Below are 19,164 nucleotides of genomic sequence, written 5' to 3' on the forward strand. Positions count from 1 at the left end.
TAGCTGACGGTCAGCCACATTAACCTAACTTAAGCTATAGAGTCTTTGCTATATTCTGCTTTAGTATATAATTTTATTTTAACTGTATTAAAAAGTAAAATATTTTGCAATTAATATATTTTTTTGTTACCCAAACGGTTACGACTAGCACTAACAATGAAAGAACAAGCATTACAAAACAAAACGATTGCTCAATGAAACTTCGTAATTTTAGAACTGTTATATGTGGAACTATAAGTAATATTTCAATCAGGTTAATATTTTTCGGAGAAATTTATCTTAATCAAAATTGTATTTTTTTTTTTGTTTAGTGAAATAAGTTTAAGCGTAATCTATTTTAAAAGATATAAATAGCACTCGAAACTTAAATTAGTAATAATAAATATTTCTTTATAAGATATATTCAATATTAATTTTATTAAATATGCTTTATTATGTGTAATACAAATTCAATGTAGATGATCCAATTCATAGACTTTTTGATGGCATTTAAATATTCTTTATTTATGTACGCAAATCTGAAGAGATCGATTATGTATAATTTTGAGAGATAACCATATATAATTTATTTTTAATTTTGCACAACTTTTAAATGCTGGCAAGAAATAATTGGTTTCTGGTGTACTACTTTATATTTTTTTATTATTTATTTTTTACAAAAATATATATTCATCATTGATTCATGAATTTTAAGTTTGAATTAAATACAATATATAGTGAAAGGACAAGATACATGTGGAAAGACTTTAGTGTTATAATAAATGTTCAAATATATATGATTCGAGAATTTTTTAAAAATTATTGTTAAGATTTTTTTGTTTTTGTATAAAATAAAATAATTTTTTAAAATTAAGTTTGATGATGAGAGTTTAAAAAATATAAAATAATTTTGTGTTCAAGATTTGCTTATAAAATTATTATGCTACTCTTCTTAACTTAATGCAATTTAATTGTCGTTTTTTTTTTTCATGACAGTTTGCTATCCTTTCTATTTCAGTTAGCATGAACTTCACGTGGGGAATTCAAGGAATTATTTAACTCTCCAGGTTCAGTGCATTTCCAAAGTCCATATGTTTTTCCTACAGTAGTTTGCCATAATCTCAGCGTACCATCTTCTGATCCGCTCGCATAAAGTTCGCCATCAGGACTAAATTTAACTGAGTGGACTGGTCCAAAATGACCTTTAAAAGATTCTAAACGAGAGGAAAAATGCTTTTAAGGTTTTCCATTGTTATTGAAAAATTCTAAAACTTACCAATTTCATTCCCAGTAATATAATCAAATTTATACATCTTAAAATCTTCGCCTCCACAAACAAAAACATGTTTATCCGGATGTAAACTAGCAGACGAAACATTCGTCGGTACTTTTATTTCCTTCAATTTCTTTAATGTATCTACTTCCCAAAAACTAATACTACCTCCGTGAGTTATTGTCAAAATATGATTGTCAGCTGAAATTTCTAAACTATTAGGATTATGTGTAAATTGTAATCTTTGTATTTCGTTGCCCGTTAAGCGATCCCAAAGTCGTACAGTTTTATCTTCTGCTGCCGAAACTATACATTTATCATCACGACAAAAGAGTGCCCGTTTTATGGTTCCACTATGACCAGCGTAGATTTCCGGTTCCATATTCGGTTGTTCTAGATTGAACACTCTTACAAACTTTTCACTGCTACCAGTAACAATATTTTCAGAACATTTATCGAATGCTACTGTTTTCACTATATGTTTATGCTGAAAGCTATGTATTTCAGCACCGGTAACTGCGTTCCATACTTTTCCAGTAAAATCCGCAGCTCCAGTTGCAGCTAAAGTTGCATTCTTGTTAAGTGCTACACCCCAAACCGCACCTTTATGTCCTTCAAAAGTGCCCACCCAATCACCAGTATCACCCTGGCGCAACATAGGACTGCCATCTAAAATTAAAGGAGAACAACATGTGTGCGATTAATATATTTAAGATCAATCAATGTGTAAAATATTGAAATAATTTAAATTTTTAAAATCATTTGAATGATTGCATTTTACAAGCAAAAACTTATCCAACAAGGTGAACTACATCATAAGAAAAAACAACAAAAATGATTCAGACAGAAAACACAATGAACGGCACTGTTTTTATTTTCAAGTACGGAAATTCACTTCAAATTCTTAATGCGCTAATGGAAAACACATTAATTGCATTAATATGAGAGGATTGAAAAACAAAAAATATGATTTTTATATAGGAAATTATATTAAGCTGATTATAGTATACCTGACCAATAAATTCTTAAAGTAAACACAAATAAAATTATACTAAATATATACATTTATACAAGCTACACGGAGGTAGAAAACCCAAAACAATAGAGTGTACTCTTATATTTACTAACTATAAAGTATAAATAGTTAGTAAGGCATACAAAAGTTCAAAGCAATAGTAATGAGTTTGGTGTGAAGTATCTTCAATCCTTACTTATATAGGAGAAGTTACAGCTTATCAAAAGAACGCTATTTACAAGTCAGATGTTTTACATGTTTACCTTTAAAAAAGTCCTTTAGGTTTGGTGTTTAAACAGTGTTTCATCCACTTTATCACAAAAGATACGGTTTAGAGAATGCTAAGCATTAGGTTTATAGTACTCACTTTTGTATCAACCGATTTTTCAATAAAACATATTAGTGAAGAGTTAAAGAAGATATATCAGCTTCCGAAGTAAGCTTAAAAATGTAAAATTTTGTGCTGTGTATGGATAAGTGATATACCTATGAAGTTGTATTTGTTTAAAAAAAATTAGAATATTACCGTTCAACACAAGTGCAACAGAGTCCTGAATGTTGGATTATTTTTGAATATATGACAGAACATGTTTTCCAGGACTCTTGGTTTTAACAAGACTGTATCACATGTTATATAGTCAGAGTTATTAAAGCATGGCTATATTGTGTACTGCATTGGAGTTCTAACGTAGATTATATTTTACAGAAATTTTTAAGGTCCATGCTTTATACAGACAAATCAAAAATAATTCCAGCCTTAAAATGTAATACTAATTATTCATTTACTTAAAATTACGTTTGTTCTCTTATAAATTCCTATGTACTGTAGTTCTAGTATATAAGCAGACATTTCTTTCAAAGACATATTCAACAAAGACATAAAATCTGGCGCTATGCATCTATTAGGAAAGATACGTAGCGTTATACTATTCAAAATGAAACCAAAATACAGATGGCGATTAGTTACAAGTAAACTACACCGTAACCGATAGAGCATGACTTTGAAGAGACCAATTGAAAGAGACAAATTTTTTTATAGAATCAAAAGTACCGATGCAAAACAGAATAGTGTGTATTTTTTTCTAGACTTTAAATTGAGAAACTTTTTAAAATAGTTCAAAGTTTGATTAAATAAAAAATTGTGGTGTTATAAATTTAGTTTAATTAGAAAGAATGAGTAAGAATGCTTAGACTATAGTGTAAATTTGAAAGAATTTCCTTCTATTATAAACTATACCGATTGGTAAAAGATAATATACCAACCGTGAACCAAAACTGGCTACAGGCGAAGTGAGCTCGTAACAAGAGATAGAAAAATTAAAACAAAATGAACTTACAAATGTATACGTATATAAAGTATACCATTTCGATTGTAAGATACTGACTTATTTGAATAAATGAGTTATGACGCCTGGCACAAATAATTTTAAGGACACTACAACATTGGATAATACCATGTTATTTACTTTTCCCTTAAATGCTTCCAATAAATCAAATTAAGTATTTTTCATGCTACTATAAGTTTTTATATTATCGGCAAAATATACATAGCGTATGACAGAATCGGAGCCGCTAAATGAATGTCAGCTATAAACCCAAACCAACGCTAAGGCATTCTTTACAAGCCATTTTAGGTAACTAGTGTGTCCGTTGTTTCACCTTAAATGTTTTTGGTGGACTATGTAATTATTTTTGACCACAAATAAGTGCTTCCCAATTTGATTAAAGAGACTGTTCAGTTTATCCTTGCAAGTAGTTAAATTGATTGCTAATTGTCCATGTGATAATTACATGAAAGAAGAAAAATCTTTAAAGTTACAAGAGAAGGGTAAGAAACATGACTCGAAACTGAGAATTTTTTAAACTGAGAAGTCACGCTTGCATTTACAAAAACAAATACGAATAACAAAAACTTCATTCAATGTTTTGCTTTACACAGAAAGCGATTAAAATAGCGGAAGCAACCTTGACTGAATGACTGCATCAATGCCAACGACCTGACAGGCCAACCTGACTGCCAAGCAAACTGCACAACATCAATTTGCAACAATATTGTGTATAAAAATAAAAACTAATTAAATGCATTTACGTTTACAAACTCGTCGAGAGAACATTAAACATACTGAAGAGTAAAAAAAATTACAAAATTATAAAAATTTTATTTGCGAGTTTTTCGATATAAGTAAAATGTGAAACGACCCACATCGAAATGCTAAATGCTAAATTCCATTATACCAAATTTTTTATTTCTTAAAAAATTATTATTATTAACAAATATTATTTATTTTTTATAATAAGTCATTGGTAGACAGTTAGTCAGCTGAGAAGCCTCTCCTTTAGCAACTACGGTTTTAACACATATGTATGGTATATCAATCGTTTAAATTTTTATATATGCTTTAGAGAGTTAGCTTTACTAATAGTTGGAGACAGCGGCGACATAAAGACTCTAGACGCACTTATTAATTTTTCAATTTTATTTTAAAGACCCCAGACGATTCTAGCATTTTACTTATCAAATGTCAAACGGAATAATAAAAAGAATAGTCAAGAGCAAAAGAGTGGGGCATCCTCGCCAAATAGCACTAGGAGATAGGAATGCTTCGGTGAGCATACCACTGTACAATGGTCTGCAAATTGTTGACTCGTAATTGTATTTCATAATTCTTTCAAATTTATCAATAATGTTTCTGACTTTTTAAAGAGTTTTAATTATGACTGAAGTATTTCACTCTTTATATATATAATATTTATATTTTTTTTAAAATTTTGGTAAAGAAAAAACGCGGAAACATTGTCTTAAATGTTATAATTGCATTCCAAAATTCATATTCACAAATACTAAGATTTTAAATAAACTTGTGACGTTTTCTGTACCCGCAGACTATCAATTGAATCGTTAATAATCCGAGTGTCAGACTTCTTTCATTGAGTTGGCTTGACTTATCAGTGTTCAACTTAGTGACGAGCTTGCCAAACCACACATGTCAGAGTCAGTATGGTTGATGTTAGGTCACTCCATGTTAGGGAGACTCTAATGAGACTTGGTCTTTCCCATATTGTCATAGCTGTGGCTTTGCAGAAGAGGGCGAAGCTGTGTTTTATCTTATGTGTCACTGCCCATATTAACCAGAAGGAGATTATATATCTTAAGAGTCACTGACTGAGTTATAAACCATAAAAAATTGGGAGATGGCCAAGTTTATTCACTTTTCAGGGTAGGCAACTTTACCTAAATATAGGAGTCGTGCTTGTTCTTTTGCTTTTCTATGCGCATCATTTTGTACTTTACATTTGCATTTGGTGATCGTCTTAGTTGTATCACAACCTGCTACTATTAGTGATCGTCCACTTTGATGCCACTCTAATCTAGTCTTCCGAAATTAAAATCGCGTAATATAAAAACGCGTTGTAAGGATACCACGTTATAGAGGAGATTAAGGTACAATGGATTTCAGCTAAAAAGATCACTAGTCAATACATAACTATATGTACGAGTATATAACAATTTATATATAGACTTTAGAATGCTAAATAGTAACACTCAATAGTAATATGCCCTGTTACGCATTATTTATTAATTAATATCATAGGTGTAGTTTTAACTGATAGAGTTAATGCTAATTATATATCCATTAATTTGAAAGACTAAAACATTAAAATAAACATAAATTAATGTTCATTACTTGTCTTTACGCATAACAACAGCATCGAGACAACAAACTTTTTATGGACGTACAATTATCGTGCGATGCATTTACGTTCTATGGACGCTCTTAAAATCAAGGTGAGCTGGTCATTTTTTTTGCAGCTCTCGTCCCCGATGCACTTTTTAAATAATTTCAATTCAGAATTTATTACGTTCGCTTTTTCTTAACATTTTTTTTTGCATTTTCGTAAACTGTTATTTAGGAGACTCCATTATAATTATAAATAAGTTGCAATCTATTTAAATTATCTCAACAACGGGTAGATATTCAACATTATTGAACAATCATAATAAACTTTAAAGTTTTAGTAAAACTTCAACACATATTATTTATAATACATATGGTATCGCTAAAGGTTATTAATGTTTTAATTTATTTATAATTAAATGCAATAATTTTGTCACATTTCTGACTATTCTGACTTTGAAAAGGTTAATTATAGTTATGTTAAGTGATAATTTAGATATTGTCCTCAGGGACATCAAGATTGACTCCATCAAAAAATACATTAAGGATAGAGCACTGAAATTATTTGTGAAAACTGACAGACTTACCAACACCGCGTTATCAAATCTCAAAATGGTCACAGGCTCCTCGGGAGGTATGCAGATCTGAGGTCAATTATTGCTTAGTCTGATGAAATGATAAACAATAATCTAGTCAAGGGGTAAAGAGGGGTTTTGAAAATACATCGAGTTAAGAAAGAGTAAAAGTGCTTAAGTGCACTGGCTCAAACAGCATCAACATAATATATTAAAAGAAAGATTAGTAGACAAATGATATTAGTTAAAATTTTAAATGAAGATTTATTCGTACTATGTTTTCTATGGGAAACTTTTAATTTACGCCGCCAAGTGGGGTATTTAAGAATAGCCGTAATTTTTTCTTTCAGAGTAGCAAAAAAATAATCGCAACTTATAATGGGCGTTTATAAAACTTTCTATATATGAACGAAAACCCACTTGAGCACAATAATGGTTGATGCATATATATATATAAATCTTATATTGTCACATATTGTGACATTAAAACTGAAGTAAATGAGTTCTTACAAGGCGATTTAATTTAGCTATCTCTGTCTCAAAGAACATATAACTCTCATATATCCTAGTACCCGAGGGAGCAAAATATGTCGACTAGTAAAATAATATAGAAAACTGAACAAAAGATAGTTAATAATAAATTCTCACTAAACCGTTAAGCTTAGAAGGCGTGCTGGTTTAACTAGGAAGAACTAGATTTTTTCTACACTAGATATGATCAGCTCATTCCACCAGATACCTTTCTCTCTATATGCTCTATGCAGAAAATATTGTTATATTGTGTGACATATATAACAAATTTATAAAACAATAACAACAGTTTCAAAAAATAACAAAACAAAGAATGCAACCGATTCAACATTTCTACGAAGAATAATCAAAGCGTTAACAGTGTATATGGAAGTATCAAGGTACTTCCTGATATTCTAAACAAAATTATGTAGACTAACACATGCACTGATAAAATTATTTGCTGATACTTATTTACATGATTGTTTAATAACACGGTTTCCGCATAGAACAAAATATGGCTTACAAGCGAACACATTTAGTTGTAAATTTATATATTAAAACTTCAATAAGAGTTTATACACATGACATACAAACGTTGGAGATAAAACTAGTTTTAAATTTTTAAGTTCGCTTATGTGAATTTCACGTCAAGGCAGGAACAAGCGCGAATGTTGATAACGCGTTGATTCATGTGGGTCAAGGTTCCTTCATATTGCAAACTAGGTAAGGTAAGAGAATGTGAACTCATACTGATTAACTGGTTTTGTGTCAATGGAGAGATTTGGTTAATTAAACAAAAAAACTCAACAATATTTTTAACTTGATCATTCTTGTTAATAGAATAATTCCGAATTATGAATTGCAATCAAAAATGATTACTTATTTTTAGGGCAAATATGTTTTACAAAATAAATCATTTGCAAACCCACGAACGATGGAGCTTCTGCAGTTACTTTCATTACAATATCAAAATATGGTTCAATATAATTATAATAACATTATTGTACAGCATCAAAAAAATTAAGTTTATCTATACTATTATTGTTGGATAGCCTCCTAGCCTTGTTGGATAGCGCCTTAATAGGTTTACTTTAAAAACTAATATATTTATAATAAGTGTTAATAAACTTTTCCTTATTCGTTCATCTATTTTTATTTATCGAAATGAATAAATAAATAGAATGGCGATTAAAGGTCCAACTTGAATAGAACATTTGGGTCAAACAGTTAAAATTCCATCTAGTCCCTAAAATACTAAATTGTTCAACTTTAAAAGCTTTTTCCTTAGCTTCTATAGAGACTGAGATCGATGATCGAGCAGCTTGAATGGAACATTTGAATCGAATAGGTTCAATTTCATACAATTTTCAAAATACTAATTTACCCAACATTAAAAGTTATTCTCTTAATTTTTACAGAGAGACAATTGATGTTACAAAGGAAGATTTGTTGTTAAGACCCCCATAAATTTTTCCAATCATTTTACACTGGATTGCTAGGATATTGGTATCCCACTTGCAACGCCAGCTGTCTATTAAATAAAAATATCTCAGTATATCTAAAAAAAAAGTTAGGCAAATGTAAACTCGTGTGAAATCTCAAGATCGATCTGGTCAAAACTGTTCAAGAAACGTAACAGTCAGAAATATGCTTAACAACAGGTACCGATGCTACAGGTTACTATGTACTAGGATCTATACACTATATACTATGATACTGGATCTACGATATAATGACTTTTGGTTGTTGGACTAAAGAGGAGTTAAAATCCGTATTTTTCCTTCTATATTAACTCCCATGTTTGGCCAACAGAAGATTAAAAATCTTTGGGGGCCTCTTCCTACCGTCGTGATACAAATATCAAAATTAGACAAGTTTATAGACTTACCAAGTTGGTTCACTTTTACTAGATTGAGGTAGTAGCCATACCTTTTAGCTTTGTCTGTAGACCGCGATTCTTTTGTGGGTTCTTTTGGTCTGTGTATAAACAATGTTAATTCGTTTTATTACAACGAGCCATTATTTGAGCTCAAATGAGCTTTGTTGTGCAAGACTACCACTGTAACCTAATGGGTTTTTTTCAATAGACATATTCGTATAAACTTTGAATTAGTTTAAAAATTGATCCTAAGATCAGATTCTGTAATGCAAGTAGGAATAATCTAGTAATGACGAATATCGATATAATGAATTATATTCTGTAATATATTATTTAAAGTTAATAGTGAGCCTCATTAGAATGATCTTTTGTATGGTACAATAGGGGATATTGCTTTTGATAAAGTTATTTCAACATAGAAATATTTTACGTACATGATTCTGTTGCATTTGTGATAGGTATATAATTTTGACATGATAAAGATTTGTTTTATATGTTTAGTTTAGTACTCATAAATTAAACATCAACGTTCTATAGATAATATGGTAAACAGTATAATAACCAAACAGATGGTACATATTTGTAAAGGAAACTCAAATTTGTTATCGCATTTATATTTTCTGAAATGCAATTAATGTAAATAATATGGACTGCATTATCCCACAGCAACGATCTTTTTTGAGTAATTTAAAACCTATATAATACACAATTATTAGTAGCGTTTTTATATCCATAATTTTTTCTTTCAGAGTAGCATGTGACATGTGAAGCAACAACGATGCTCTTAAAATCTTCAGAGTTAAGTTTTACTCATAGAAAATTTTACGTCTTAAGTTTCAGAGCAACCAAAATTAAATATCTGTCTATTGTGAATGCTCTCTGGAAATATGTTGCAAAATTCTAGTTATCCGTTAAGATCATATGAGCATTTCATTTACTAATTAATTCAAATACATAAGTAAATTAATCAATTGAAATATATAAGATAACAACGCTTATCATTGCCCTTCTAATATTCATTTTGTTTTCTTCTATTTAAATTAATTAGTTTTTAAACTAATTTATGTCAAAAAAGACATTTAACATATATTAAAAGTGATGCCAATTTGTATCAACCAGGTTTAATGCTGTATTTTTACAACTCTGAAAGAAAAAAATTCGGCTTATGTTGTTACTACCAACTGTGATGGAAGGGAAGTTATACAAGTTACTTGCATTGATTCAGTGTATTCTATAGAAATATCAATGATATTGGTATGTCGGAAATTATTCTCTTTAATTGATAATTTTAATAATTTACATAACTTGCATGTCTGTCAGGCTGTGTGAGTTTGAGTTAAAATATCTATAGACACAATAAACTAGAAGCTCTCAGATCGCATTCCTATACTTTCTTTACTAAAGTATATCTATATATAAAAAATCACCTAAAGATACATACAGAAATGACTCAAACTTATTTATGCTATTGGGTGATCGCAAAGGAATTCCGTCTTTTCTCAATAGAGGAATTAAACAAATTGGAGTTAGTTGGAGTAGTTGGATTGTTAAGTGGAAAAAATCGTTTCGTTGGTGCTTCATCTAATATGGGTCGAAGTAGACACTTTAGATTTATTTTATTTTTTACTATCAAAGCAAAGAAACAAATTAGTAACATTTATTATGCTAACGGTGAACGTGAATTGAAGGAACGCGTTAGTGGTGAGCTATAAAATTCTCCAATCACTTGTATGTGATTTCATTCCTACAAATCGAATATTGAAGATGTGCCACGTTCAGAAAGGCCAACAGAACCTTATAAAGACGAAACAAAGGCATTTACGAATGTAAATCATTGAATAACAACTTGTGAAAGCACTGAGAGATTACATTTATTGAATTTAACAATTTCTGTTTTAATTATGTAAAACGTTTGGGTTTAATTTCAAAGTCCAACATGAATGCTACATGTTCTTATAAAAATAATGTGGGCAAGTCATCAATGAGACAAACAGAAGTGAGTTGTCTACAACAATGTTTAGCGCAAACAGTTTGATATAATAAAGGTGAACTGGCTGAGGAAAGCACTTCGAAATACGATTTGTATCAAAATGTGTTGCCAATAGAGAACAAGAGCAAGTGATTTTTGATTAAATAAACCCAGTAGCGACAATTTTCTGTCTTAGACACCAAATAAACAAATTCAAATAAGCGAATATATTTATATGTTAATCTATAAAAACAAAAAAAGCTACACGTACCTTTACAAGCCGAAATGAGATAATATCCACTCTCACATATATCACTAAAATCCAAATGCACAACTGGACGAGTGTGTCCACTGCAGGTCAAAGGTATCTGTCGCAAATTCGAGGTCATATTTACACGCAATAAAAATGATTTGATTTTATAAAAATTTAGTATGATTTTTTTACTTATTTGATTATTGAATTTATATTTGTATACTTTTATTTTCAAATATTACTGACGACATATAAATAAATATCGCAAATATTTAAACAATAACTTTTTGCATAAAATATATAGAAGTTAACTTAAAACGTGAAAAGTTCTTTCTATCACACTTCGCAATACTTTAAATTTTAAAGACACAACAAATTTTAATAATTGCTTTTTGTATGTTTTTCGTATTTTGGTTATTACTAGAAAAATTTATAATGTTTAATACATTAAAAAACTTCTCAGTAAAACGAAAATTTCTACCCAACGACGACGGTGACGGTTTATAAATGAATAAAAAACAAAATACTCAGATAATTTTTGACACACATCAGAGTAGCTTCAAAATATAAAAAAGTAGCAAACTAGGGTTACCTTCCTCTTGCAGAGCTTGCAGAGTCGAGAAGCCGCTGTACTAAAATGTGTCATTAATTCTTTGTGTATATGTGGCGGACATTTATCTTGCCACAGAATATAAAAATAACTTAAAATACGTTGATAAACTTGAATCTTTTATCAAAAAAATATTATTTAAACGGAACAAAATGAGATAAAATAAAATACATTAAAATACATTGATAAACTTGAATCTTTTATCAAAAAAAATAGTATTTAAACGAAACAAGAGAAACATCAGTGAACATAGTGGGAACTAGTACTATACATGGAAGTAACCTACTAGATATATATTAGCCATAATTTTTTCTTACAGAATAGTAAAAAAATATTCGCAACTTAAATCCTCAAGGAGTTAGATTTTACTTGCAAAAAATTTAAGACTAAAGTTTTAATGCAGCCAAATTTAAAAACCAGTTTATTGTGAATGTTCAATGAAAATATCTTTCAAAATTCAAGTCGTTCGTATTATATCATATTGTATACAGCACAACAGAAAACATATGTCAAACAAAAGCATTCAACTTATTTTAAAAGTGCTGCCAATTTCTTTCAACCAGAGTTAATGTTATATTTTTCCTGCTCTGAAAGAAAAAATTACGGCTATTATTTTTATTATGATTAATAGGTCTCTTAACGATATATATATAGCATATAGATATATATAGAAATTTATAAAATATAATATAACTTATTTATTATTGTACGTATTTGCAAAGTAAAGTAAAAAATCTTGCAAAAGTCTAATACGGCATTTACACTGGCCGAAAATGATTCATTTTGGTCAAAAATCGAAAATGAGAAGCGAATGGCTCATTCTTGCATACAAAATTTCAAGCGCGAATGCGATCCGTTCCATCACATTCTGTATGAATGCGTCCCAACGACGTTCGAATGCATTCCAAATATGTTTCAAATACCAAGGAATATATTGAACAAACTCTAAATAAAAGCTATTCATGGCATTTTGACAATTAAGGGAAAGCTGTTTTTGATATATTTACAAGGAAAGGTAAACAGATGTTTTGTGGTTGCATTTGTCTTGAAAACGATGCAACTCTTTTTAGAACTTTTACTTCCCAAAAAGTAATTAATCGAAGTTAAAAATATGTTTTAAGTTATAATATATATATATATTGTAAGGTTTGAAGGCATATTTAATCTTCATGCAATATTTTTTTGACACAGGCCAAAAATCAAATCAACAGGCAAGTTTAAAAATCAGCTGTTTGAAATGAGAACAAATGAAGTATAACGAATGTAAACACTTTCAAATGGCTCATTCAAAATGAGCCATTTTCGGCCAGTGTAAACGCTATATAACCAATGAACAGAACACACCGAGTAACATAAATTATTATTGTACTGTATAAACGCACAGGCATCATACAAACTTGGAACAGCGTGATTGCACGTCAAAATTGACATAAGGTCAGTAATCAATGTAACTTTAAAAACAAATGTGACGTGAAATTGGCAACTTGTGTTGCATACTCTTTTATAACGGCATCCGCGCCGGTAAATGTTAATAGTAAGATTTGTTGAGGTAGTTTAATTAAAAATATAATGAAGTGTTTAAAATTGATATTATTGTAATAATTACGAAGTTATATATATAATTAATATAATTCTTTTTTGTTATATAGAAACTTATGCGTTCCTTCAAATGGAGATGGAAGACGAAGTGGAACTGCCGCCCGTTTTCGAATTTATACACAACATCGCAAAAAAACATAATAGCATAGTTAATTATGAGAGAGAAATAAAACATTTGCGCTATATGTTGGACTGTTGTGAAAAAAAATGTTTAATTTTAGAAAGAAAACTTAAATCCAAAAAATGTGCGAAATGTGGCCACGAAAGACCAAATCGTACAACAAGAGGTACGACTACGCGTGATTTAACTCGATCAATTGATGTAGGTGTTCAGTTTCCAGACCTGTTTCCAGAATTGTTGGCTTACAATAAGCAGTTGAAATTTCTTCGCCCAGTAACTCCTATTACTGACCCGGCAGAATTAATGCTGATTAGTAAGAATGCTAAAACGTGTACCAAACTGAGAGGTGTTACTCGTAGCATTGGGTTTATAGATGGTTTCAATAGAAATAACGAAAGTACACAAACAGATCCGATACAAATAAATGATGATGGACTTTATTCTATAATAAAATCTGCATATAATAGTATGAATTGTTATATCACAAACTATAATAAAGGTATTTAATATTTATTTAAAAAGAAATTAATTAACATTTTACAAATAATAATTTGTACATTTTACAATAATAGATCCATCACAATGTCTCCAAAAAGAAATAAAAGATGAAGATTCGACTTCATCCAACGAAGCCAATGTGGGCCTGATGCCAGAAAAAAAGAAATGGAGTTTTAAAAAAAGCAAGCAGACCATGAAAAATGAATTAAAAGTATCTTCGCAGGATAAATCTGTTGGTGTATCTTATATTGATTTAAGAACATTGGATAACCATAAATGTAATTATACGAAAACGAAAAAAAATATTTTTTTCTAAAAACTATATTATAATAAAAACTTTTACAGATAAAAATGAAGTCGAAAAACCAGATGATCATATGATTATTGAATCTGGATTATCGATTGAAGAAGTAAATAGCAGAGATGATCATGTTGTAGCTAATGATGGTTACGAAAATATTAATTCAAATATTTTAGAAAAATGTGATAATATGGATACAGGAAATCAAGTCGAGAGTGAGGAAGACAGTGTACAAGGCCATGGTAATAGGGAAAGCAGTAGCATTTCAGAAGAAATTAGCAATGCAACAAGTGATAATATAATTAGAGATGAGTGCACTATTAATACTATGAAAATAATTGATAACTCCTTAGAAGAAGTTCAGAACCCAATTTTTAATATTGAATATCGATAATGTACAAGGACATGGTAATAGGGAAAGCAGTAACATTTCAGAAGAAATTGTTGAACCTTTTAAGAAAGTCTTGAAACCTACTAATGATACTAATGCTAAAAATGTATCTGACAATGAAACAAGTGATAATATAATTAGAGATGAGTGCGCTGTTAATACTATGAAAATAATTGATAACTCCTTTGAAGAAGTTCTGAACCCAATTTCTAATATGGATATCGATAGTGTACAAGGACATGGTAATAGGGAAAGCAGTAACATTTCAGAAGAAATTGTTGAACCTTTTAAGAAAGTCTTGAAACCTACTAATGATACTAATGCTAAAAATGTATCTGACAATGAAACAAATGATAATATAATTAGAGATGAGTGTGCTATTAATACTATGAAAATAATTGATAACTCCTTTGAAGAAGTTCTGAACCCAATTTTTAATATGGATATCGATAGTGTACAAGGACATGGTAATAGGGAAAGCAGTAGCATTTCAGAAGAAATTGGTACTAAACCTACTAATGATACTAATGCTAAAAATGTATCTAACAATGAAACAAGTGATAATATAATTATAGATGAGTGCGATGTAAATACTATGAAAAGAATTGATAACTCCTCTGAAGAAGTTTTAAATCCAATTTCAAATACGGACGTCGAATATATGATTTCAAATGTAAGAAGACATGAAGGACAAACGTCCTCGTTAGTCGTAAACAAATTTCCAGATACTTTAGAAAGTGCAGGCACTTCAAAAGAAGTTTGTGACTCATTCAAAGAAGCCTTGAAACCTATTTATAATGTGAATCCATTGAAGAGTGACGGTAACATTGTTTTAGACAAAAAAGTTTTAAATACTCCGATGAAAATTGGGCATTCCTTCACAAAAGCTTTTACACCTTTCTATTCTTTGCATATAGAAAATGTGGATACCGAAAGTGATGATAGCAGTGAGTTAATTATAGATGAATGCGCTGCAAAAAATACACATATACAGAAAGTCAAAAGGACTTCTTTAAATAAGGATACAAAAAATGTAAATTACGGTGAAACTTACAGTAATTCAATGGACGTGGTAAATAATCATCAGAATGATAACATATGCACAGCAAAAGTCAGTGAGGATATAGAAATAATATCAAATGATTTTAAAATTACTGATGGCAAACGAAAGATACCGATCAATGTAAGTGAGCCAATTCTCAAACATCGGAAACTTTCTGTTTCACCTACAAAACGCTCGGAGCGTCTAAAAGAGAAAAATGCCTTAAGTACAATTAATATTGATCCTGCAAAACATGATAGCACAATTGCATCTCATCTCAACTTAAAGACTGTTAAAAAGTTATGTAGTATTAAGAATATAAATAAAAATAAAAATTATACGTATATGGACTGTGATAATATAACATCAGATGATGTGCAAAAAGACGATGTAACATGTACAGTAGAAACATTGGCTAAAGAAAACAAGCATTCGTTTCGTACAGAAATTGGCGCTAATTCATCTTTAATAAACTCACGTAGAGCTAAAAATTCCGCTAATAGTGAAATCAAACTACCTTCAAATACTCGAACCTTAGTTGATTATTCCGAAGAATTTTTATGTCCAATAACATCAACATCAAACCAATTACAGAAAATAACTTCATTAGCGGTGTCATCAACAGATAGTCCTAGATCGCCACCATTAAATCAAAATCTATCAGCGGTACACAGTTTTCAATCGGCAAAGATAGAAGTATCTAAGCGGACATCATTTTTCAAAGAAAGAGAAGAAAGTAATAATATCTCTAAAATGATGGCATATACCAAAGTTTCGTGTAAGTTTTCCTTTAAAAAAATAACTAACTTCCCAGCAAAATTGATAAAAAATTTAACATATGTTTTTACTGAGGATGATTATAAGATGCCCCAAATAATAAAAATGTTCGAAGATACAATGAGGAGCTACGAAAATGACAGTATAACACAATGTATTATAACTAACTTTGTATTGAAGACCTCAACTGATATGGATGCAGTTTGTAAAAAAATAAATACAATAGCTGGACAAATTCCTCAGCAATCACAGGCATTTATAAGAGATATCTGCCAGCAAATATGTGCGAATTTATTTGATTTCAATGAACGTGTTAAGATAGATGAACCGACACAAATAAAACTCACTACGCTTTATCTGAATTTAGTGGAACATATGGAAGACAAACAATCATTGATAATGAACTTTCTGTACAATGTTCTCTTTTATTATTCGAGGTTCTCAGCAATTGTATATGAAATTTTATTAAAGTACCCAAAGCTACTGCCTTCCCGAAGAACTCGCTCCATTATTGATGAAGAGCCGGTGTTATTGGTTGCAATACATCGACTTATGTGTACTAGATATAACATGAGCAATCAAAAAGATAAGGATTTACTTTCAACATTGCGATTCTTTCTCTATTTCAAGCAATGGCATCCGGATAGTAATTATGTCCTTAATAATTTGATGGATAAACTTAGAAATGGAATAAACTGCGCACAACTACCATACGCATTTGCGTTATTTTGCCAATTTGAAGATCACAACCAAACCATCAAGAAAATTATTGAACCACATTTTGATCCAATGTTCAACGAATATATTAATACAGTTAACCAACACATACAAAGCAATGTTGGATTCCATATTAACAGCCTCAACAACCGTATAGCGGTGTTTTTAGCAGTATATTCAACAGTTATTAAGAAATTTCCATTACACCATAATGATATGGAGACATATTTTAATAAGATATTATTATTTTTAAAAGTGGATGATGATCTTGTTCGAGGAGCGGTTGTTAAAGCCATAATACGTTTACGAAGATTTGATCAAAAAAAATGCTTTTTGATTTTAAGCGAAATCAACCTAACAGGCAAAGAAGGCTACGATGTGAAAAACGCTTTACAAAGTTTTCTTCTTCGTCACACAAGAAATGAATGGGAGACTATTATAAATAAACCAAATATATATTAAAAATATTCTTTAACGATTTATTAAAAAAAATTAATATGATTGAAATTTATAAATTTATTTTACGTTGAAAATAAAAAATAAAAATATACACTTGTATTTTAATTTATTTAAAACAATATTCATTTGAAAACAAATTCACGATATTTGTATTCTTTTGTTTTCGGAAATTCTTTTCTCACAGAATATGGTTATCTGGAATATATAAACTCTTTTGTGAACTTACCAGATGAAGTAATGATTAACATTAATAGGTTTATTATACTTTCTTTCTTATAATAAACTATGTGCTTCGCTCGCCAACCTGTGTTATACCGATTCATATCTACTTTTTCATATTCAGTATTAACGATTATTTTAGTTGCTGAAGTTTTCATGTAGAAAAATAAGACTTTCATTGGAAAATCTTGTCATACATAAAATAACTATATACATTAATACATAAATATTACAACTAAAAATAAAAAAATGTTTTCTTGGAGTTGATGACACCATGCTCAACTTACATAAAAAAAATAAGACATAGATAGTATGATCAGTGGCGGAGTTAGACCAACTCTGGAAAATTGCGAGGCCCCTTTTTAATACGACGAAGGATGTATGAAAGTTTTATTGCTAATCAAATTAAAATAAACAAAAATAAAAATAAATAAATTTTCCTATTTTTAGCCTCACTCAATTTTTTTTAAAATTATATCATAATTTCCACCAGTTGCTATTTTCGATTCAGTTTATAGACTTGCCAATAGGTCTTAATCAATTTTAAGTTTGAGAAGCTTCTTTCCGCAGACGCTGTACTGACTGAAGCTGTGCATATGATTCTGGTTACTATATAAACATTCGGATATACTTCGAATATGATTCATGCCATATATGGAATCAATTTGTTCAATATATTCATTTAGTGCTTTGAATCCACAGTCGGTAACTTTTTCCGAGAAAAATTTTTTCAGACAACATTAGAACAAAACAAAACCGTAAAAGATGCTTACGATCTTTAGAAGCTTAATAAAAAATAATTGAATTTGAAACAATAGATTACTTGAGCTTCGGTATATAGCGTACCATACTCAATAAAAATAAACAGTATATTAACTGTGATGTATGCATTATCAATTGTCGGTTGGGATATTAACAATTAATATAATCGAGTTTAATAAGAAAGCTCTTGAACCTAATTATAACTAATAATGTGTAAAAATGTATTAATTACTAGATAATATAGAATACAAACTTCTTTTAGCTTAAAATATAATGATATATATATATTTAATTTTAAATACAAATTTTATAAATTGTTTTTAGCCTAAAAGGAAACTTTTAAAAATAAAAATACAATAAATTTACAAGAATTGCACAATTTATAATATATAAATATTTGTGAATTTTTTTAAAGTTTACTGTTTTGAAATATTTATTTTTGCTAATTAATGCTTATCTGAACAGTTTAAATATACGTAAAAATTAAAAATAAAATTGTAATATTTAGCTAGCTTTAAAAAGATTTATAATGCCG

The 19,164-nt window shown here is 29.5% G+C and overlaps 3 protein-coding genes across 4 annotated transcripts in view; 2 read left to right on the plus strand and 1 right to left on the minus strand.

The window, feature by feature from the left end:
- The window catches only part of LOC119686454 (serine-threonine kinase receptor-associated protein-like), a 269,963-nt gene that overhangs the window by 63,368 nt on the left and 187,431 nt on the right, over positions 1-19,164 (plus strand). The window lies entirely within an intron of this gene.
- On the minus strand, positions 828-11,641 carry LOC119686453 (serine-threonine kinase receptor-associated protein-like). The gene is made up of 3 exons (XM_038101037.1): positions 11,152-11,641; positions 1,256-1,921; positions 828-1,193 (listed from the first exon to the last, which is right to left on the minus strand). The coding sequence occupies exons 1-3, from the start codon at positions 11,267-11,269 to the stop codon at positions 994-996; spliced, it is 984 nt and encodes a 327-aa protein (XP_037956965.1). The 5' UTR covers positions 11,270-11,641; the 3' UTR covers positions 828-993.
- LOC119686452 lies at positions 13,202-14,818 on the plus strand. 2 transcript variants are annotated; one of them, XM_038101036.1, is made up of 5 exons: positions 13,202-13,292; positions 13,393-13,962; positions 14,036-14,239; positions 14,307-14,702; positions 14,745-14,806. In XM_038101036.1, the coding sequence occupies exons 2-4, from the start codon at positions 13,413-13,415 to the stop codon at positions 14,654-14,656; spliced, it is 1,104 nt and encodes a 367-aa protein (XP_037956964.1). In that variant the 5' UTR covers positions 13,202-13,292; positions 13,393-13,412; the 3' UTR covers positions 14,657-14,702; positions 14,745-14,806. The 2 variants fall into 2 exon arrangements, with proteins under 2 accessions (XP_037956964.1, XP_037956963.1); XM_038101035.1 differs by having other exon boundaries at positions 14,307-14,818.

Source organism: Teleopsis dalmanni, chromosome 2, assembly GCF_002237135.1.
Source record: "Teleopsis dalmanni isolate 2A chromosome 2, ASM223713v2, whole genome shotgun sequence".
NCBI classification, from domain to species: domain Eukaryota; kingdom Metazoa; phylum Arthropoda; class Insecta; order Diptera; family Diopsidae; genus Teleopsis; species Teleopsis dalmanni.